This window comes from Tasmannia lanceolata, unplaced genomic scaffold (assembly GCF_043159265.1).
Source record: "Tasmannia lanceolata isolate RefF3 unplaced genomic scaffold, GAP_Taslan_0.1 ptg000004l, whole genome shotgun sequence".
NCBI classification, from domain to species: Eukaryota; Viridiplantae; Streptophyta; class Magnoliopsida; order Canellales; family Winteraceae; genus Tasmannia; species Tasmannia lanceolata.
In genome coordinates this window covers 5,089,426-5,110,904 of record NW_027518681.1, presented here as the reverse complement: position 1 = coordinate 5,110,904, position 21,479 = coordinate 5,089,426, and the positions used below count along the sequence as shown (strand labels likewise).

At 38.8% G+C, this 21,479-nt stretch overlaps 3 protein-coding genes and 1 long non-coding RNA gene across 4 annotated transcripts; all 4 read left to right on the top strand.

Annotated features, from left to right (window-relative positions):
• The first annotated feature begins 3,050 nt into the window (after positions 1-3,050).
• On the top strand, positions 3,051-5,911 carry LOC143875948 (uncharacterized). Its single transcript, XM_077377529.1, has 3 exons — positions 3,051-3,079; positions 3,182-5,515; positions 5,599-5,911. Exons 1-3 carry the CDS (start codon positions 3,051-3,053, stop codon positions 5,909-5,911), a joined length of 2,676 nt encoding a protein of 891 aa, XP_077233644.1.
• A 2,225-nt stretch (positions 5,912-8,136) lies between these two features.
• LOC143875947 (uncharacterized) lies at positions 8,137-9,425 on the top strand. The gene is made up of 5 exons (XM_077377528.1): positions 8,137-8,244; positions 8,333-8,629; positions 8,718-8,795; positions 8,901-9,125; positions 9,211-9,425. Exons 1-5 carry the CDS (start codon positions 8,137-8,139, stop codon positions 9,232-9,234), a joined length of 732 nt encoding a protein of 243 aa, XP_077233643.1. The 3' UTR covers positions 9,235-9,425.
• A 129-nt stretch (positions 9,426-9,554) lies between these two features.
• On the top strand, positions 9,555-10,661 carry LOC143875946 (E3 ubiquitin-protein ligase BRE1-like 1). Its single transcript, XM_077377527.1, has 5 exons — positions 9,555-9,613; positions 9,849-9,950; positions 10,060-10,129; positions 10,228-10,430; positions 10,547-10,661. Exons 1-5 carry the CDS (start codon positions 9,555-9,557, stop codon positions 10,659-10,661), a joined length of 549 nt encoding a protein of 182 aa, XP_077233642.1.
• A 957-nt stretch (positions 10,662-11,618) lies between these two features.
• On the top strand, positions 11,619-12,198 carry LOC143875751 (uncharacterized). The gene is made up of 3 exons (XR_013250184.1): positions 11,619-11,659; positions 11,749-11,819; positions 12,103-12,198. It is a non-coding gene; the product is annotated as an uncharacterized LOC143875751 (long non-coding RNA).
• Positions 12,199-21,479: the final 9,281 nt, after the last annotated feature.

Sequence of the window (21,479 nt, the reverse complement as noted above, 5' to 3'; positions counted from 1 at the left end):
ATATGACCGCTCGTATATACGAGCAAGTTGGGCGCGAAAATTTTCCCCGTCCCGCGAGTATTTTCTTCGTCGCGCGCGAGTTTTTCCCCATTTCTTCGTCGCGCGCTCTTCTCCCTTCCCACCATCGCCGAACCACCCAAACTCATCTTCCCCTGTTAAATCCCTGCTCAAACACTCTTCTTCATTTTCTTCTTCCTCTAAAATTCCATCAGCCACCTCTACGCCCCTCAAACCCTCTAAAATCCCATTCCCATTTTCGCCCAAATCAACCACGATTAAACCTTCCTCCATTTCTCTGAAGCTTAAACCCTCTTTTCATCTCTCCCGTTTAACCTCCATTTGCCACCACCTCTGCAAATCACCGTCACAGCCCTTCTAACATCTCCTCTGAAATTTTGGTTTATCATCTCTATCAATCTCTTTCTCAACTTTTAGGGTTCGGCAAAAAGGGGGAAAAGCTTTTGAAGAGAGGGTTTTTGTAGAGAAAGAAAGGAGGATGCAATTCCTTTTAGGGTTTGGCTGAGGAGAAATAGGAGGAAGAAAAAAGAGAAAGGCATCGATCGGCTCTGTGCTCAATCCCCTCTATCCTATTCTCTCTTTCATTCCACCTCTCTTCTCTTCTTGTTCATGTAGGGTTTCTTCTTGTTACTTCTTTCCCTCTCTATCATCATCTCAACCGACAACTATTTCGCCTTTCCCTCTCTTTCGATATTGCCCTAAGAATCTCGCTCTGTTTTGGAATTTCGTAGAAGAAATCCGTGGATTTTGGATAAAGGTAATCATCTCTAGTGTTTCCATATTTATTTAATAGGATTTCTTCTGTTATTTCTTTTTTATTGTCTCATTTCTTCTCTGATTTTTTGTTTTTCTCTTTTCAGGGTCTTCAGGGTCTTCAGGGTTTAGGGTTTGAAGAAGAAGAAGAATAAGAAGAAGAAGGTATGTTTCCTATTAAATCAAAGAGGTGACACAAACATTAATGTCATGGTGATGTTCAGCATGTTTCAGGTTTCTTGTTTTCGCAAGCTCGTCCAAGAATTTTTTTTCCTTCTTTTATTAATACAATGAAGTCATTCATTTTCTCAATAATTGTACATTGCTGGGAACTTAATTACTATTTTTTTTTTTTGAATGGTAACCAATGGAAAAACACAACTTAATTACTACTGTTATTGTCACACGATTGATGTGGTGGGGCTCCCTGAGTTGTGACCTTTCATGTAAAATAGATAATATTAGGAAAACAACAGAAATTTTAGACCATGGACCTATGTTGCTTATGTATTCCCCTAATCCTCTTCGTGGTCCAACAGCCTGTTAGTTATTCTAAGAACCAGCTCCAGACCATTTTGGTCAACTAGTAACATAAGAGGGGCCCCTATTAACAAGGGCCTTTTCAAATAGAAACTTATGAACCTTATTCTTTATTGTGCTAGGTGGTAAATGTGATTTTCTTGCGATTGTCTCTTTTGAGATTTTTTCCTAGAGATGGCTATGTGGACTACACAATTCGAAAGTTATATATATCCAAAAGTATATGTCTAACCTTTGTCTAACTTTGGGTGAGATGTCAACATTATGGGTTTGCTTCCCTACTATGTTTCAAGCTTCAATTTAGGAGTTGAGTCTCGAGATTGAGGATTCATGGTAGTGGGCTCGTCATAAAAAAAATAAAAAATAAAAAATCTGACTCCTCATGCCCGTAATAACACGCAGTCGATGCGTACTAACTCCAAAAGGCTTCCCCGACCGAGACCAGTATTAGTAGAAACTTGAATGCCTGACCCTTTTTACATTCAAATCAGTGTTGGGTTAGGTTCTGGAGTGAAAGAGGATCCCCTGCCATAGGGCAGCTACACGGGTTATACCCAGCCAGACAGCCACAAAAGAACCTAATGGGTTATGTCATTACTTGAGTAGAACCGATACGGTCCTATTGGGAGGATGATGGGGAAAGCGGTTGCAACATCCATCATCCCCGCCCTTTCCCAATTCAATTCCCCAAACTCATGCACTAATTTTTCTACCCTTTCTCTCTGAATCCTTTAATAAGTCTACATCCTCCCCAACAATCCTTAGATCATTATAAAGGTCGTATTTTAGATATGGCTTCTTGTGTCTTTTTTCCATACCCATGTTTACAATGAATTTGATCTCCTTTTCTATCTCCTTCCAAAGAGAGGAATTTCTTCGTTTGGTTCTACTATTTCTCCCCGCTCTGGAAGGGGTGGAAGCTAGTGAGATAAGGTGGCATAGTTCTGAACATGGTTTGAAATTTCGACCGAAATCTGAAATTTCGGATTGCGGTCAACACCGACACCAAAACGACCGAAATCCGAAATTTACGAAATCTACAAGGAAATTTCGGTCGAATTTTTGGAAATTTCGGTAATTTCGGCGAAATATGACATAAAAGGGTTTTTCTAAAGATGCTTTTTCATTTTCTTCTTCTTCTCTATGTTTTTTATTCTCTTCATGTTGTTGGTTCAGACCTTCATCTAGTAGTAATTCTTCTTCTTCTTCATCATCAGCTATCTTTAGTGAGAGATCTTTTTGCATGCTCTCTCTCTCTCTCTCTCTCTCTCTCTCTCTCTCTCAATCTCTTTGAAGGTATTAATGGCATTCTGGAGGTACCAAAGTCAATTCTCACATATCTAAGACGTAGTTATTATGTATAGAAGGAAGCATCTTAGTCTTGACTTTACTTGATTATATAAAGAGGGAATTGTATATATGTTGTTTCTTCTTCGTTGGAATACGGTTGAACTGTAGAAGCATTGGCTGTGGTGCATTTTGTTGTTCGTATGATGCATAAAGAAGTTTTTAAATCTCATTTTTATTTCCCCTTGAGTTGATACATGTGCTTTGGATCACAAAATTCCAACAAGTTAATTATTCTTAGAGACAATCATTTACTTCTTCAGTGAATACCCATGATATTAGGGACAATCATATCCGGGTTGACCATCCGACCGGATCTCCGTGGTGGTTTCAGTTGTACGCTTTTCTTCCCATCATTTTCTTCTATTCTGGAGAAAATTAGAAAAACAATTATGGATAGAAGTTGGATTCAACTTCCAAGGTATGGCCACCTGAAGCTTTAGTTTTCCAAATATAGTATAAATTAGAAAGGAGATGCATTATTTTACGATGTCTAATGTGTGTCTGGATTTGAATAAAATAGGAATGACCCAGCGTATGAGGAAGGTGTTGTTCAATTTCTTAACTTCGCATTTGCTCATGGAGCTGTTGAAGGAAAGATATTCTGCCCGTGTACGAAATGTGGCAACATTAGAAGGGTTGATAAAGATGACGCCATGGCACATTTGCTATGGCATGGGATGTTGTCGGGCTACACTAGATGGATTTATCATGGGGAAAGGTCAACTCTTGGTAGGGATGATAATGCTAATCGAGTGGTCGATGAACCAATTATAGAAGATGAAATGCATGAAGTGTTACATGATTTATATCCAAGGTCGAACCACGATGATGATGGACAAGCAGATGAGGACGTTGAGCTAGCAGATGCAAGTAGGGACGGGCCTTGTGGAGATGCAGAGAAGTTTTATAAATTATTACAAGATGCCGAGCATGAATTATACCCTGGAAGCAAGTTCACAAAATTATCTTTCGTGGTTCGGTTGTTTCACATAAAGTGTCTGAATGGGTGGAGTAACAAGTCATTTACCATGTTGCTTGAATTGTTGAAAGAGGTACTTCCCGAGGGTGCTGCACTGCCGAAATCCTTTTATGAAACGAAGAAGATTGTTGGGGATTTGGGCCTCCATTACGATAAAATCGATGCATGCCCTAATGACTGTATGCTATACTGGAAGGAAGCCTCCAACGAGGAGACATGTCGCATGTGTGGGGCTTCAAGGTGGAAAACAACTGAATGGTATTCGAAAGATCAGGGAACTCATTCATCCTCTACATACCCAAAAGTTCCTGCAAAGATTCTGCGTCACTTTCCTTTAAAGCCGAGGTTGCAGAGGCTATACATGTCTACCAAAACAGCTTCTTTCATGACATGGCATCATGACAACCGTACGAAAGATGATATATTAAGGCATCCTGCAGACTCTGCGGCATGGCAAACTTTTGACTACATTCACCAGTGGTTTTCCTCAGAGCCTCGCAATATCAGACTTGGGTTAGCAAGCGACGGATTCAATCCATTTAGGACGATGAGTATTGCTCATAGCACATGGCCTGTTGTGCTCATTCCATATAACTTGCCACCATGGATGTGCATGAAGCAACCATATATAATGATGTCGTTGCTAATTCCTGGCCCATCTAGTCCAGGAAATGATATTGATGTCTACTTACAACCCTTGGTTGAAGAGTTGAGGGAACTATGGGAGACAGGTTTGCAGACCTATGATGCATCGAAGAAAGAGAATTTTCAAATGCATGCAGCACTTTTGTGGACGATTAGTGACTTTCCTGCATATGCTAACTTGTCGGGATGGAGCACCAAAGGAAAACTTGCATGTCCTTCTTGCAGTAAGGACACCTGTTCTCTTCGTTTGAAGCATGGAAGAAAATTTTGTTACATGGGTCACCGGCGTTTCTTAGAGGAGAACCACAAATTTAGGTTTGAAAAGTTTGCTTTTGATGGCACTGTAGAAAAGAGGTCAGCTCCGATCCCCCTGTCAGGGACACAGGTATTTCATCAATTACAAAGTATTAACACAACATTTGGCAAAAAGAAAGATATCGATCCGAAGAAGAAAAGCACCCGTCGGAAAAAAAGTGGAACTGAGGAGAATACATTGGACCAAGGAAGTTCTAATTCTGCATCTAAGAAAAAAGAGAAGCATCCCAAGGAACACAATTGGAAGAAGAAAAGTATATTTTTCAGTCTGCCGTACTGGGAAACACTCCTACTGCGCCACAACCTAGATGTGATGCATATTGAGAAGAATGTATGTGACAGTGTAATTGGGACATTACTGAATATTGAAGGAAAAACAAAGGACACTGTAAAAGCGCGGCTAGATTTGCAAGAAATGAAACTAAGAAGAACACTTCACCCGATGAATAATGAGAGGAACAAAACATACTTGCCCCCAGCATGTTTCACAATGTCTCCAAAGGAGAAAGAAGTTCTTTGCAACATCCTGAAGGACATCAAAGTTCCAGATGGCTATTCGTCTAATATCTCGCGGCGTGTGAATGTTCGAGAGCGCAAGCTTTCCGGGTTAAAGAGCCATGACTGTCATGTTTTGATGCAGCAACTACTTCCGTTAGCTGTACGCTCATCATTGCCTAAGAATGTCAGCTCGGTATTGATTGAACTATGTAACTTTTTCCGAGAGTTATGTTCAAAAGTCCTTAATGTAAGTGACCTCCTCCAACTCCAAGATCGGATTGCACTAACACTTTGTCATATGGAAAAGATATTCCCTCCTGCCTTTTTTGATATCATGGTGCACCTACCTATACATTTAGCAGACGAGGCAGTGTTGGCTGGACCGGTACAGTACCGATGGATGTACCCCATAGAGAGGTATGCATAGTTCATGAAATTGTTTTTCATACTTGAAAATTTATTCGTATTAGTGAAAGTAATGAAAAGTTGTTTTCGTTTAGGTACCTGCTCACATTAAAGTCGTATGTGTGCAATAGAAGTCGTCCCGAGGGATCTATTGCAGAGGGGTACCTGGCAGAAGAATGTATGACATTTTGCTCGAGATATTTTGAAGGTGTTGAATCAAAGTTGAATCGACCAGTTAGAAATGATGAGGATATTCCGAGTGAAATAGAAGAAGGATTCACTATTTTTTCCGTAGCAGGACGCCCTATAGGCAACGCTAAGACGTGTGCCTTAGATCAAGTCATTGTTGATCACGCACATCGATATGTTCTCTTCAACTGCCCTGTAGTTGAACCATTTATTGAGTAAGTCAATTAAATTGTCTAATCATTTATTGAGCAAATACGTTAAAGCTCTTTTCTCTAACAAACATTAATTTCTATGCAGAGAACACCTTAAACATATTCAAACGCAGCATCCTCGTGGTAGACCAAGGGTTATAGAAAACATTCACAACAAAAAATTTCCAACTTGGTTCCGCACACATGTAAGTTTGTTATGAACCATACGCAAATCTTCAAGTTTATTTAGCAAAAATGTTGATCTTTGTAATTGAACGATCAAATTCTAAATAGGTTCAAGAGTTGCATCGTTCAAGAAGTGAGCAGCTATCAGAAAAGCTTAGATGGTTAGCCGGAGGTCCATCGACCGTCGTTACGAAATACAAAGGGTTTATTAGTAAAGGTTTCCGCTTTCACACGAAAAGTCGCGAACGGTTAAGAAAAACACAAAATAGCGGGGTTGTTGTCACTGCAAGTACAAGAAGTTTTTCAAGCTCTAGGGATCGGAATCCAATGGCAGGAGATGTTAGTTATTACGGTGTTTTGACAGATATCTTGGAACTTAACTATTACGGAAGACTGAAGGCATTACTTTTCAAGTGTGATTGGTTTGATGTTCTGACACCGGACAGGGGAATGAAAATAGATGAGTTCGGCTATACGGTTGTAAATATGGCACGACAAATTTATAAAGATGAGCCTTTTGTATTTGCATCTCAAGCTGAGCAGGTATTCTACGTGCAAGATCACCCCAGCAAAAAAGATTGGCACGTGGTTGTGAAGACGAAACCTAGGGACTTGTATGACGTGGGTGGGGAAAATGAGGAAGCATATGTCCAGACCGAGGCAGTGGAAATCCAAAATTTGGAAGACATTGGTAGATGGGAACGGACAGATATAGTTGGGACAATATTTGATGAACCGTTGGAAACCTTGACCCAGAAAATTCAAGATGATGACGAAGAATGTGATAGTGAATCAGATGGTAGTGACGAAGATGATACTGACGATGCTAATGTTGACATGGATGATCTAGAGTATTGTCACTACACTCTATCAATTTTATTTAGTTGGCAAAACTGTAAATTATTATTTTCAATTGGCTGTTAGTTTCATGAAGGAGCATCCACTAGAATATCTACAATTGGCCCTTTCATGCTTATTATTGTAGTATTTTTTTTCATTTGATGCATTAGCCTCACGAGTAGGTTAGTTTGTTTATTTGATGCATTAAGCTAGGGACTTGTTAAATTATTATTCATACCATCAAAATTTTAAATTATTATTCATTGTTGTTATTTCTATAATTTTGTTCTCTCATTGTTATTTGACCCACTTTTAAATTGTGAAATTGTTATCTTTTTTTACACTAGTTGTATGTTTTTTAATTTAAATACTAATCTCAATTGATAATCTTGTGCAGGTAATTAGAGATGACACGACAAAATCTCTTGAGGCCATCGTCACAGTTACAGGATCAAGATTCATCTGATGATGCTCAGGATCACTACCAAGATGACCTGGCTCAGCACTTGGATGAGCTGTCACACTCCCAGCCCTCAGAGACACAAGATGTTCCCTCCTCGTCGAGGAGGACTCGGGGTCCGACTTATTGCAAAGATACGTGGGGAAAACAAGGCCCGAAGAAGAGAGTGAAGTTCAATGGGCTGAGCCAGCCTATAGGTAAAACAGGGAAAAAATTCACGAGTTTCCTAGGCTCTGTTGCGAGAATTGGTCCTAAGTTGCCCATTGACTATCTTGATTGGAGACAAATGCCGAATGAAAACAAAGAAGATGTGTGGGATATTGTTCAGGTACGATGAAAATGAAATTTATGTTAGATTTTCTTATTGCATTCATTTTAATTCCATCATATTATTAACATTTTACATGACCTTTTAGCAAACTTACGATGTTCATGAGATACATAAGAGTTGGGTGATTAGTAATATCGGTCTGAAATGGAAAAATTGGAAGTGTAAGATAAAAAAAACAGTACTTCGATGAAAATATGCCATGCACAGAGCCGAGAGTAGAACAATCGCAGTGGACGAAACTTTGCATCCATTGGCGTTCCCCGCTAGGTCAGGTAAGATGTGATATTATTGTTTTGGTTTTCCTGTGATTTCATTCAAGCTCGAGATTTATAATTTATATTATATTAATTCTAAATTGCAGGAGCTGAGTAAAACCAATAAGGCTAATAGGTCCAAACAAAAAAGTATGCATACTGCGGGAAGTAAGAGTTTCGCAATGATACATAGTGAGGCGGGTGGGAATCTTAGCCGCATCGAAATGTTTAAGCGTACTCATACGAAGAAGAATGGGAAGCCTGTTGATCCAACCTCAGAGGAACTGATGGTATGTTAGGGTATAAAATGTTTATATTTATATATTTCTTGGTTTAACTGGGTAGTTTTTTTATAAGTTATCTTTATTTTACTTTCAGAACAAATTTAAAGAGTATGAGACACAACATCCAGAGGCTACCACTACCGGCATTGTTGCTAGGGACGACGGCTTTGCCCAGTGTGTGGGATCAGAAAGGCGTGGCCGAGTGCGGATGATGGGATATGGTGCAAACTTGACTAACACATTTGGGTCATCCTCAAGTCGCATGAATTACTGTACACAGATCGAACAACAAAGAGATGTAATTGAACAACTTAGGGAGGAGAATAGCCAGTTTAAGGAGGCTATTACCCAAAAGATTGATGATTTCATATCGACTTACATGCGCAGCCAGGTAAAATTTGAATTTTGTTCGTTAGGAGTTAGTTATAAATATGTGATATGATGCTTTTGAATGATGGATCTACCTTAAAATATTTAAGGCTCCCGCTGAGGGGACACCTACACGAATGGATGCTTCGTCCCCCTCTAGTATCAATATAGATCGCTCCCGCCCTGAGGTATAAATGGTTTTTACGTTTTCATCCAATTAATCATGTATTTTCTTTACTATTATAATTTTGGAGTATAAATGTACTTGGCTTCATTTCTTTAATGTTGCTAAGGTTATTTTGATGAGCATGAAAGAACCGGGGCTTGAAGTGGCCAAGGGACTTCTTGTGAGTGATGATCCGATGACTCTAGTTGATGGCAAACCAATGGGAGATGGATTCTCTCTGGTTAGTATCAGGGTTGCAATGGTGGGTACTGAACCTCTAATAAGACCATCAGGACGACGCAAAACTATTAGAGACGCCGCAGGAGGACATGTGCCATGGGTTTCTTCCTTTGTAAGTATATGATATTTTTATTTATTAATAAATTTATTTCGACTTTGTTGAATCTGTCACTTATTCTAAAATATTTTTTTTGCAGGTCAAACGAACAGGAAGCACTTAAGCCAGTTTCTTGTGTCTTTTCTATTTCTGTTCTTTAGTACATGCATGGATTTTGGTAACTTTTTGTATGGGGTTTTGATGTACTTAACCAAACACGAAGCACTTCAGTCCCTTTGTCTTATTCCATTTCTATGGTTGATGTATGAACCTTTATATTTCATTTCTAAGTTTGAAGTAGTGCATCATTACAGTCAATCTCAACCTTTATATAGAGATGATGGTTGTTGGGATGTATTGGAGAGGGGGCTGATGGTGGATTGTTGAAGGAGGTGATGTTGAGATGGAGGAGAGGAGGCTGATGGTGGATTGTTGAAGGAGGTAATGTTGAGATGGAGGAGAGGAGATGTGTTGGCAGGGAACTACGAGTTCCATCATGACATGTAACAGATGACTTTTAGAGCATGGAACTTTGATGAATTTAACTTGATTTCCCTATACATACTTTAGTTATTCTCTTCATTGTGTGATGGTTTTGCTAAACAGGCACTGTTAATTCAGCCTATGATGTCATACTTGAAAGAGATGGTTTAGTCAATGTGAACTGTGAAGTGTTCACTTCATTTCTGATATAAATTGATGCCATAATTTCTGCTTTGATATCTTTTCCATCTGCAGGGATGTCATTGACGCTAGGGACTTGGAATATAAAGCATGGGCCCACGTTCAAAGTCTTAAGTCTTCTCTTGATGAGCACAACTTGGAGTGGCAACAATCCCAGTTAGTTCAGCCTAGCATGTGACTGAAGTTGTGCCCACTTCACCTTTCCTGTATCCATTCCCCTTGCCAGGGTCACTGAACTTCTAATTTATTTGATCATTCACTACAGCTTTAGATATCCAGATATCTTTGTTGCACGATCATATACTATTGTTTGGTTTATGTGTGGCTACTCACTGGTCTTTATGGGTCATTCTGATGCAACTATTGGCACGAAATACCACTGATAGACAATCAATTTATTTTGTGTGTGTGAGCCATTTACTTTCTTTTGCAGCTGAAAATGTGGTCAGAGCAGGTTGGAAAACTTACAGATGATGGGCGACAGAGTTCAGTGGCTTTGGAGAGTACTAGAAGTAGACTATTGGATGTACAGAAAGTATCTCAGGAGCTAAGGCAATCTTTGGATGTATCACAATCCAAGGTTCAGAGAAGCAGTCTCAATGTTGCAGAGCTGCAAATAGAACTAGAGAAGGAGCGGTAATCAATTATTTAGTTTTATTTTCAAAAAAAAAAAAAATCAATTATATACTTTTCTCTTCTCTATATTCTCTGGAATGTAGCCCAAATGCTTAGAGTTTCAATAATTTTATCAGGTTTGAGAAGAAGAGTATAGAAGAGCAGTTGGAAGTTGCAAGAAGGAAAGTTGCCTGTCTTACTGCACATACAGAGGGCTCATCAGTCTTGGAAAAGCATCAACAAGAACTCTGAGAATACAAGGAAATACTGGGTGATGGAAAGGTTGGTTGTTTTCCCTCTTCTTCTTCTCAGATTATATGTTCTTCTTTTATCTCCATTTCCCCCCTCACTTGTGCACAAAGGTACCGGCGGAAGATCTTCTGTTAGGTAATGCGTTCAACTGCATTTTCATTATATTTTCTACTTTTAAGTTGATTGAAAAGAACTTTAACCGCGTGAAATTGTTTTATAGCTAATATTAAAATGCAGATGGTTTTGATTGTAACTTTTGTTTAGATTGTATAAGGATGTAATTGAAGGTTCATAAAATAGTTTCTTTTTTATAGCTAATATAAAAAGTAAATGGTCGCTATGTTGTGCAACAGCTCGGTAAGCCGAATAGAAATTTATTGCCATTCCCTCTCTTTTTAATACTGGATTCATATGCTGTGCTCTTCGTCTTGTTTTGTCTCTTTTCTTTTTGTATTCTTGCTGGAAAGTTTAATAACTTTTGAGTTGGGTGTGCTGGAATTGTTAACCTGATAACTCCGAATGCTTCTTCTTCTCGATAATATTGTGATACAATGAATCTCAATCTCATCAAAAAGAAATTCCGTAGACTATCATCATAATGCTACATGGTGCTGATATTCTTTTTTCACATATCAGCTAAAATGGGATCTCAAGTGCTTGTTCCTTTTCGAGGTTCCCGAGGATTCTCCTCGCCATCTCAAATTGATGGGTCATTTGGGCCAGGTAAATGATAGGCCATTCATTCTCATTAATTCCAATATTGCATTTGGGAAGAGTCTTTTCCAGCTTGGAATTGCTGGTTGTATAAATGGATGTACATGGGACACGGGTTGTACTCTTTTTTTCTTCTTCTTTTAATTCATGTTATTTCCTTTAGGTTATCTTTTGATGTTGTGATATCTAATGCATTCAGATAGTACCGATGAAATACAACCCAAGAGATGAAAATTCAATCAAGGCGGTGATGGCAAAGGCAAATGTTGTTCTTAATCTTATTGGTTTGTATTCTTATGTAGGATTTGCTCTTTTTGAGCTATTTTTTGGGGGATATATCATGCTGATAAACATAAACAATTTGTGCTGGCAGGACGGGAGTATGAGACAAGAAACTATAGTTTTGAGGAAGTGAACCATGCTATGGCAGAACAGCTTGCAATGGTTGGTAAAATCTCAGGTCTCACTTTTATATTCACATTCATGCCTTTTTATCTATTGAATAATATAAGTGTCAATTTTCATGTATAGAGGTTTCTAAGGCATCCTTTAGCAATTCATGATGTTTATTGATTTATTTATTTTTGAACTGGATGATCTTTGTAGCTTTGACTGTGGCATAGCATATCCATTTATCATCTTCCACAATGGGCATGATCCAATCTGCTGTTTGGTTGCATTTTTTCAATTTAATTATATAACTGGACTTTCTTGCTTACACATCCAGATCGCCAAAGAACATGGCGGCATCATGAGATTTATACAAGTTTCTTGCTTAGGTGCATCTTCATCATCTCCATCAAGAATGCTAAGAGCTAAAGCATAGAGGAAGCTATTTTGAGAGAATTACCTGAGGTCATACTTTTCTTCTATTTGTCATGCTAAGAGCTAAAGCATCTGCACATTTTGAACCCACAAATCAGCCCTGCTACTATCATTTCAGCCCATGAATATGCTCCCTGCTAGCACATTTCAGCCCATAGATATACTCACTGTTTTAGCACAATTCTGTCCTTGGATTCAGCCTTAGTTTTTAGCACAATTCTGTCCTTGGATTCAGCCTTAGTTTTTAGCACAATTCTGTCCATAGTTCACCCCCCGAATCAGTCCCAGTTCTTTCACAATTCAGTCCTTTGATTCAGCCCATGTTTTGCACTGATTCAGCCCTTGTTACGCACAGTACAAGTCTATTTTTTTTAAATCCCAATTTTAGCACAATTCAGTCTATGTTTCAGTCCCCATTACATGCTAAGTATGAGATAGTTGCGACTGTGTCACCTTTGGATTTTGTACCCATGAGATCATTTGAGGTAGGTATCAAATGTTAATGAGGAGTTGTTTGGTTAGGATCAGAGTAGCGCACATGAGAAGTCACTCATGTCATCCTTTTTATAGTTGAATATCAACATAAGTGAATGGTCATGTCAATGCTATTTTAGGCCCTTATGAGGAGACAGTGATAAATCGGGTCGTGGCGATGATGACAGCCCTAGAAGCGATCAAAGGTCTGGCACCTCCGATAATCCGGCCTCTAGCACTGGTGAGTGAGACCATGAAATAATCGCGGACGGAGGATGATGATTTTCTCTACAGTGTTGGAACAAGAGGCTTTAGTCCATGCAAGAGTAGAACAGTCCGTGCTAGTCCCAACAACCCACAAGAAGGGATGCCAGTCTAGACAGGCACAACAGCCCACTAAGAGACCACAACAGCCACACTAAGACACAACAGTCTTCCCGCAAACCATGGCTGCTACACAGGCACACTAGGCTTTAGACAATGGCATACCAGTTCACAGCTTAAGTGCAGCAATACCACTGTCCAGTCCTCATGAAGACAGCTTCATTGCACATCTTACTTCTTAATTTAACTCCGAAAGAGTAGATCAACTGGAGGACTCTAGAGTGCAACAAACATTGAGCATCCATGAGTTTTCTGTTCACCAAAAAAAAAAACAGAGAAGAGAACAAGAAAAGGAAACCTATCCATGGGTGTGGATAGGATTAAGATTTATGGAATCAAATTGGTGAGGGATGGGTTGGTGTTTAAGGTTTCAATTGGTGAGGGATGGTCTGGGGTTTTAAATTGCGTAGGTATAGGGGTTAGGGTTTTGAGTTGAATGAGAATGAGGTTAGGGTTTAGAGATAGCGTTAGGGTTTCAACAGATGCATGGGAATTCTAGCATGTTAGTGTGCAAACTTTTACATGGTTCTATTTATGCAAATGTACATGTCTTTTTTACTAGTCATCTTAATGTGTGGTTTATTACCTTTGATGTAGAGCTTGGGTAATTTCGTCCAATTACCCAAGGCCAGTTTCAGGGAGAGCAGATTTGTGGGTCAGTTGAAGTGCCATTTAGTATCTGGTATTAAATAAAGTCATTCTGATAATCCTGTTCTCAATTGTTTCTTTTTTCCTTTTTTGTTTGAAATTTGTTGGGCATCTTTGATTCTTTGTGGCACTCTTGAAACCATGGTTATTCCTGCAACTGAAATTCTCAACATAATTTTCACGATTTCATTTTACAAAAGGGCTCCCTTCCCTTTGGTTTCTTTGTTCTCAGTGTTCTCCTCCTTTAAGAGGAAAAAAGAGTGGCTGATGCCACTTGACTGTGTTGTTGAGTCTGTTTCGACAACAAAATTACAATGTGGTGGTTTTGAATTTGTGTAGCATTTATGTGACTAATGATTGTTGCCAAATATAACCATGGAATAGATTGATGTTTAAGATATCAGTGTTGGGCTATGGTACATGACTACTTCTGACCCAGAGAATTACCCATGTTGAAGATGTGTCGGATTCCAATACTTTATGATTCACTGACACTTCTAGATCTCTTTGTTTTTTTCTAAATACTCCAACAAATTTACAATTGTAACATGCTATCTATCCTAATAGTAAGTTTTATATATATGAAAATAGAACATTACATACAGTTAATCTACCAAAAATTTCCAATATATAACCATATTATCTTCTAAAAGAATTAAAATTAGCCGAATCCACAAACCTTTGTTATTTTGGTTAGCCAAATCTGACACTCGATAGTCGATACCCATATCAGATTACGACTCTCGCATCCGTACTCATGCAACATAGGTGTTGGGAATTTTGTTACAGATTGCACAATCCCTACTCAAAAGTCAATATTGATTATTGGACACCAATACTTTAGGATTCACTGGGACACTTCTAGATCTCTTTAATCTGTTTTTTATAAACACTGCAACAAATTTGCCATTATAATACTAATAATAATTTTTTATATGAAAATAGAACATTACACTTACTTAACTCAACTCAACTCAACAAAGCCTTTGCCCCAAACTAGTTGGGGTCGGCTAAATGAGTCCTTTAGAAAAATTTCATGAAAAAAGTCAAAGGAATCTACTCGGCTCTAATCCTGGCTCTAGTTGGCTTCTTCTATGCAGATCTTTTTCTTCCATTCTATCCTATCCAAGGTCATGTTCTCTGTTATGACCTTGGATAACATAGAACATGAATCCTTCAAAATTTTCCAATATATAACCATTTATATTATAAAAGAAATAAAATTAGCCGAATCCATGATTCCTTTTTTTGAGGTTAGCCGAATCCGACAATCAATATCCTTGTCAAATTCCGACACTAGTATCCATACTCATGCATGTAACATAGGTGCTGTGAATTTTGTTCCTGACTACCCAATCCCTACCCACATAAGGGTCAATATTGATTATTGGAAGTATATGGATGCTTACAATGGTGACTGGTGCAAATGAAATGGTCTCAAAGTGTTGCCTTGTATTTTAAACTCCATGCATAGACACACCAGATTAATTTTCATACTTTCAGGTTCTTCATGGGTTGGATGAAGTGCAAAAGCCATCGAAAACAATCTTTATAGCATGTGAAGAAGACATGGAGGAGGCATTGGCAGCGGCAAAGAAAGGGGTGTGTGCTTACACCAGCGACTGGGTCATGAATTGTGTTATGAGACAAGAGCTTGATTTGGATGCTGCTCAGTTCGCAGAATCTTTGTAAGTCACATGCTCTACTCACTGTAAGAAACTTGCCCATACATGTATATATGTGCTTATACTTTCTATACATACATGTCTTTCGTTTTTAAGTTAAACTCTCCTGCAAAGTTGGCAGCAAGATCTGTGGCTGTTGGAAATGTTAGATCTAACTATACTGTTCCAAAGCCATTTGCTCTGGCCACTGAAAAGCGTGCCTTGTGTGGAGCTCGACTTACTGGAGCTGATTGAAATAGTACAGTTTCTGGTTTTTATAAATGTGATGTGTATATGACAGGTTCTAATTGTAAAACAGGTGTATCAAACAAATTTTATATTCCCGTGTTTAGGGATCTGCTGAAAATTAAATTTTTAAAAAAAAAACTGTAACTTTTAGCGGCGGTCATGACCGTCGCTGTATGGTGCAAAACCCAGTCCAGTGTTAGATCTTTAGTCACGGTGACAACAACTTCAGCAGCGGTCTTAACCGCTGCTATATGAAGATATTTAGCAGCGGTCTTAACCGCTGCTATATTCAGACAACTTCCGCAGCGGTTTTAACCGCTGCTATATTCAGATATTTAGCAGCGGTCTGAACCGATATTTAGCGGCGGTCTAAGACCGCCACTATATTGGCGAACCTAGACTATTAAGACTTGAAAACAGTAGCGGTGATGACCGCTGCTACATAGTTCCATACACAAGCGGTCCATATAGCAGCGGTTTTCACCGCTGCTATAAGATATAGCGACGAGAGATTTAGTAGTGGTTAGATAACCGCTACTAAAGGTAATTGTAGCGGTTTTGCCGTCTTTGAGCAGCGGTCTTGCCCGCTGCTAAAAACCATTTTTGTTGTAGTGTACCGACCCTACCCAAGACCCATGATTTCTAAATCTGACCCATGTTATTTTTGGGTCAGCTCTAATTTTTTAGAGTAAAACCTGACATTCGTAAACCCAACCCTACCCAAGATAGTTTCTCGGGTTGGGTCGGGTTTTCATTTTTTAGTGTAGGATAGTGACTAATTTTAAAGATTGTTGGAAGAAAAAAAACAAATCTTCACACCAAAAATCTCTACATTTATGTCAGCAAGTGTATAAATTTAAGGACACTATGTTTTCTCATAACAGAGATGATCACCTTAATGGAAACAATTGTATCAATATATTAGAAAATAATTCGCTATGTTATTCAATAGATATTTTAAAAAGTCACAGTACACCCATATGAGTCCATATGAGTCCGGTCGGATTTCGGGTTTTTCTTTCTTTAAACCCAGCCCTCGGATTTTCCAATTTTAAACCCGACCCTACCCAAGACCCATGATTTCTAAACCCAGCCCATGTCATTTTCAGGTCGGGTCGATGCGGGTCGGGGGCAGCCCTACCCACACCGGCTGTATTTGTAGGATAGAATGTCCTAGAAGATAAAGGTTACTCATTGTTTGCTGCACAACTATCCAAGATCATTTCAAATAAAAACTAAAAAATTAAGATGGTTGTGATTCCTACCAAAACGTGAAATTTAAGCCTTCTTTTTTCTTTTCTTTTTTTGAAGAGAGTATTTTTTTCAGAGATAAATATTATGGTCGATTACCAATGGGGGACAAACATTAGGCGAAATTATCAACAGGACCCATGCTTTTCAAAAATTATCAACGAGGGACAAAAGAGGTCTTGTCAGTAAAAGCTGGACGAAATTCCCCTTTGGCATTTACAAGACGTTTTGACCTTGTTTTTTCCTTCTTCCCAGTTTTTGTACTTTTTCATTATCACCCTTTTTATTTATTACCCTACTAGTCATCATCCTCCTTGTTCAGCCATCATTGTTGCTGGCAAATCCTAAAAACTTGAATGTTGAGTTCTTACCATCTATCTCTCTGTATCTAGGTTTTGTTTTTCTTTTTTCTTTTTTTCTTTCATTCCTCTGTTTATGATTTATCTTGTTTAGGGTTTAAGCGGTTTGCATTTTAGGGTGTGTTCTGGAGATAATGCATGGATGGCTTCACTCAATTTTTTGGAAGACAAGTGGTTGTGTATAAGAAAAAGTTGATGTAATACATGAAAGGATGGCTACACATTTTTTGATTTACTTAATTTTTTTGTTGTTGTAATACACAGGTTGGGATGTAATACATGAAGCACATTTAATGAAAACAACATACATTTCTTTTGTTATTTCTATCATGAGCAGAATTGTAATACCATTAGAAGAGTTGCTACAGGCAGGGGGTTTTGTAGCAGAAGGGCTTTATCAACTCTCTGGAATGGGGTTAGTAACTCTCAAAAGTAGGGTTACCAATTTTCGAATGGGCTTATCAAGTGCTTGAAAATTGGCCGAGAGTACTAGAGTTTTGGAAGGGGGTTTTCAAGTCTCTAGGATTGGGGTTGTCTAGTATAAAAAATGGGGTTACCAATTTCGGAATGGGGTGATCAAGTCTCTAAAAATTGGCCAAGGGTACTGGAGTTTTGGAAGGGGGTTTTCAAGTCTCTGGGTTTGGGGTTATCTAGTATCAAAAATGGGGTTACCAATTTCCGAATGGGCTTATCAAGTCCTTGAAAATTGGCCGAGGGTACTGGAGTTTTGGAAGGGGGTTTTCAAGTCCCTAGGATTGGGGTTATCAAGTATCAAAATGGGGTTACCAATTTCCGAATGGGCTTATCAACTCCCTGAAAATTGGCTGAGGGTACTAGAGTTTTGGAAGGGGGTTTTCAAGTATTTGGGATTGGGGTTATCTAATATCAAAATGGGGTTACCAATTTACGAATGAGCTTATCAAGTCCCTTAAAATTGGCCGAGGGTAGTGGAGTTTTGGAAGGGGGTTTGAAGTCTCTGGGGTTGGGGTTATCCAGTATCAAAATGGGGTTACCAAATTCCGAATGAGCTTATCGAGTCCCTTATGAACACGTTTTTACTTCCTTTTTTCATTCTTTCATTTTCACTGTTTTTTTCTTTCTACCCTACGATTCATCTTCCTCATCCACCATTGAAAGGGAGAAGTAGAAATGCAAAACCCTAAAACAAATGAAAAACAAAACCTAGATATAGAGAGATAGATGAGAATGAACTCACGTTTCAAGTTTTCGAGCTTTCCCGCCTCTAATGGTGGCTAAATGATGAAGACCTTTCCCGCCTCATATTTATAAGCACTTCACTCATGTAACACATGGTTTTTCTTTTCAGTAATGATGTTGATTGACACGAATTGAAGTTTAAGTGCTGCCAGTACTTACTACTATCAAAATAAATATGAAATGACGGGTTGCCGGTACTTACTACTATCAAAATAAATATGAAATGATGGAAAGAGCAAAGTCCCTCCTCTCTTTCAAAACAATAAATAGTTTGTAAAAAGTTTGTAAAACTCAACTTCGCTACGTAATGTAATCTTATTGGACTCTTGTCTTTTTATTGGCCTTTTAATTGAAAACATGTCGGATCAAATAACATGGTGGTGCACCCATACGGTACTTGACGGTCGGCCACTCGTTCGTTTGTTTGTTAGATTTTTTAGATATTTTGTTGTATCACTTAGTATTGAAAGTTTGAAGGTCTCTGGGGTAGTCTTATCTTCTACAAGGCTTTGTTCTTCTTATCTAGTAGTTTTTTAGCAGGTTGATTTTCTATTTAGTTAGTGAGGAATGCCCTTTTTTTTCCAAGAACGGAATCCCGTTTTCCTAGTAGTGCTATTTTTAATATATTGACATATTTGCTTTCATTAAGGTGGCGGTCACGTTTATAAGGTGAAAAACTATCTCCAATCAAATCAGATTTATCAATCTTGGGTTTTCTCATAAATAAAAAAACTCTACCCGACCCAGTATAATTTCCTAAGTAGGGTGGGTTCCGGCAAACCCGGCCCGCACCCGACTCAAGTTGCAACCCTAGTGTCATGGGGAAATAGTTGAGGGCAACCCAGTCTTCGAAGAGCACTCCATGTCACGGGGACGCAGTTTGCATTTTGGGCCATCAATGTCTAGTGAATTCTTTAGGGGTAGTCTATAATAGAACTTTTGGTGGGCACTCCTGGTTGAGAGGGTTGGTTGGCCAAACTTCTTAGGAGGAGTTTGCCCCGTCACATGCTGACTCCTCCTTGGATAGGCCTAGCATGTGTGGGCCAGAACCTTAGTGGTTTGCTTGTGGGTTGTGATGGCAAAATTTGGAATAAAGAAACAGATTTGGAAGAATCAAATAATAAGTAATAAAAAGAAAGAAGATAAAGTAGACAAGGCATGCAAAAGGCTTTCTCTTAAAGACTTTAATTTCCCCACTTATGCAGGTGGCTACCATGAAATAAGTCCCGAGGATACAATGTCTACACTAAGAATAAGGGCTACACCCTAAATTCAAAGCAACCAGTATGCCCTTTAGAAAAAACAGAAATTGTAGAAAACAGAATAGAGGGGACTGTTATTGCAGGGAAGAACAGAAGTTATTTTTCCCCACTGGTCTTTGTCGTCTTTTATAATATTATAAAAGACATGAGACACCCCAAGAGTTTCTTAAGGTAAGGCACGCCTTCCCAACGGTAGAAGTGACCGTTGGACCAAAAGTTTAAACTTGTTGGTTCTTATCTTATCTTATATATATATATATATATATATTACCCTAGGCTAGCCTTGTAGGCCATGCCTTGAGGGCCTCACTCACATGAGGTCTTGTGTAGAAAGCAAGAGGAGGGACGAATTTTTTTATAGCCTCTTCAATCACCTCCAACTTTTCTCCCAACCGATGTGGGACTAAAGAAATAGAGTTTTGCTTTGTTACTTTTACTCTTTATATAGTTTTGTTTGACCTAGCTTGCACATGAGTCGCATATGTTTGCTCCATCTTTTCTTAAAACTTCCCACTTGCCTCCTATTTCAAATTCAAACTCTATTTAGAAACTCTAATTCCACCACCACTTTCCTAAGCAATTATGTTTCCACTTTTCCATACCCATTGCCACTTTCCAAAGCCATTAACTCTCTATTTTCTATTGACAAAGTCAACCTTCATTTACTTCTTTTTGCTAGAATTTTTTGTAGAGATTCTCAACTAGAGAGACCTCCATTGAAGCTCTATTGTGTGCAAGCTTGAAGCAAAGTTCCAATTTGCCCCATTTTCTCCATGTTTTGAAGGCTTCTTTTTATTATTCTTATTTTGTACTCTAGTTCTTCTAGCATACACATTGAAGTACATCTTGTTGGTGATTGTTCTTTTTCTATTTCAGTTGTGGATCTGGGGCTAATGTAAAATTTGATTTCACTGCTTGAGAAGTGGATATTCCGGTGTTTCGAAATCGTAAATCGTCATTAAAAAAAGGATTAAGATAATTAGCAGCTAGTGTCATGGGGAAACAGTTGAGGGCAACCCAGCCTTCGAAGAGCACTCCATGTCACGGGGACGCAGTTAGCATTTTGGGCCATCAATGTCAAGTGAATTCTTCAGGGGTAGTTTACAATAGAACTTTTGGTGGGCACTCCTGGTTGAGAGGGTTGGTTGGCCAAACTTCTTAGGAGGAGTTGGCCTCGTGAAATGCTGACTCCTCCCTGGATAGGCCTAGCATGTGTGGGCCGGAACCTTAGTGGTTTGCTTGTGGGTTGTGATGGCAAAATTTGGAATGAAGAAACAAATTTGGAAGAATCAAATAATAAGCAATAACAAGAAAGAATATAAAGTAGACAAGGCATGCAAAAGGCTTTCTCTTAAAGACTTTAATTTCCCCACTTATGCAGGTGGCTACCATGAAATATGTCCCGAGGATACAATGTCTACACTAAGAATAAGGGCTGCACCCCAAATTCAAAGCAACCAATATGCCCTTGAGAAAAAACAGAAATTGTAGAAAACATACTAGAGGGGACTGTTATTGCAGGGAAGAACAAAAGTATTCTTCCCCACTGGTCTTTGTCGTCTTTTATAATATTATAAAAGACATGAGACACCCCAAGAGTTTCTTAAGGTAAGGCACGCCTTCCCAACGGTAGTTGGACCAAAAGTTTAAACTTGTTTTAGACCGTTGGGTTTTGACCGTTGGTTCCCAACGGTTCTTATCTTATCTCTCTTATATATATATATATATTACCCTAGTCTAGCCATGTAGGCCATGCCTTGAGGGCCTCAC

Excerpts from the sequence above, each read along its gene's own strand:
- LOC143875948 (XM_077377529.1), top strand. The coding sequence starts at position 3,051 with ATGGATAGAAGTTGGATTCAACTTCCAAG. Across the intron at positions 3,080-3,181 it reads AGTTGGATTCAACTTCCAAG|GAATGACCCAGCGTATGAGG; the intron begins GTATGGCCACCT and ends TGAATAAAATAG. Across the intron at positions 5,516-5,598 it reads TGGATGTACCCCATAGAGAG|GTACCTGCTCACATTAAAGT; the intron begins GTATGCATAGTT and ends GTTTTCGTTTAG.
- LOC143875946 (XM_077377527.1), top strand. The coding sequence starts at position 9,555 with ATGTTGAGATGGAGGAGAGGAGATGTGTTGGCAGGGAACTACGAGTTC. Across the intron at positions 9,614-9,848 it reads TACGAGTTCCATCATGACAT|GGATGTCATTGACGCTAGGG; the intron begins GTAACAGATGAC and ends TTCCATCTGCAG. Across the intron at positions 10,431-10,546 it reads ATAGAACTAGAGAAGGAGCG|GTTTGAGAAGAAGAGTATAG; the intron begins GTAATCAATTAT and ends TAATTTTATCAG.
- LOC143875947 (XM_077377528.1), top strand. The coding sequence starts at position 8,137 with ATGATACATAGTGAGGCGGGTGGGAATCTTAGCCGCATCGAAATGTTT. Across the intron at positions 8,796-8,900 it reads TAGATCGCTCCCGCCCTGAG|GTTATTTTGATGAGCATGAA; the intron begins GTATAAATGGTT and ends AATGTTGCTAAG. Across the intron at positions 9,126-9,210 it reads TGCCATGGGTTTCTTCCTTT|GTCAAACGAACAGGAAGCAC; the intron begins GTAAGTATATGA and ends TTTTTTTTGCAG.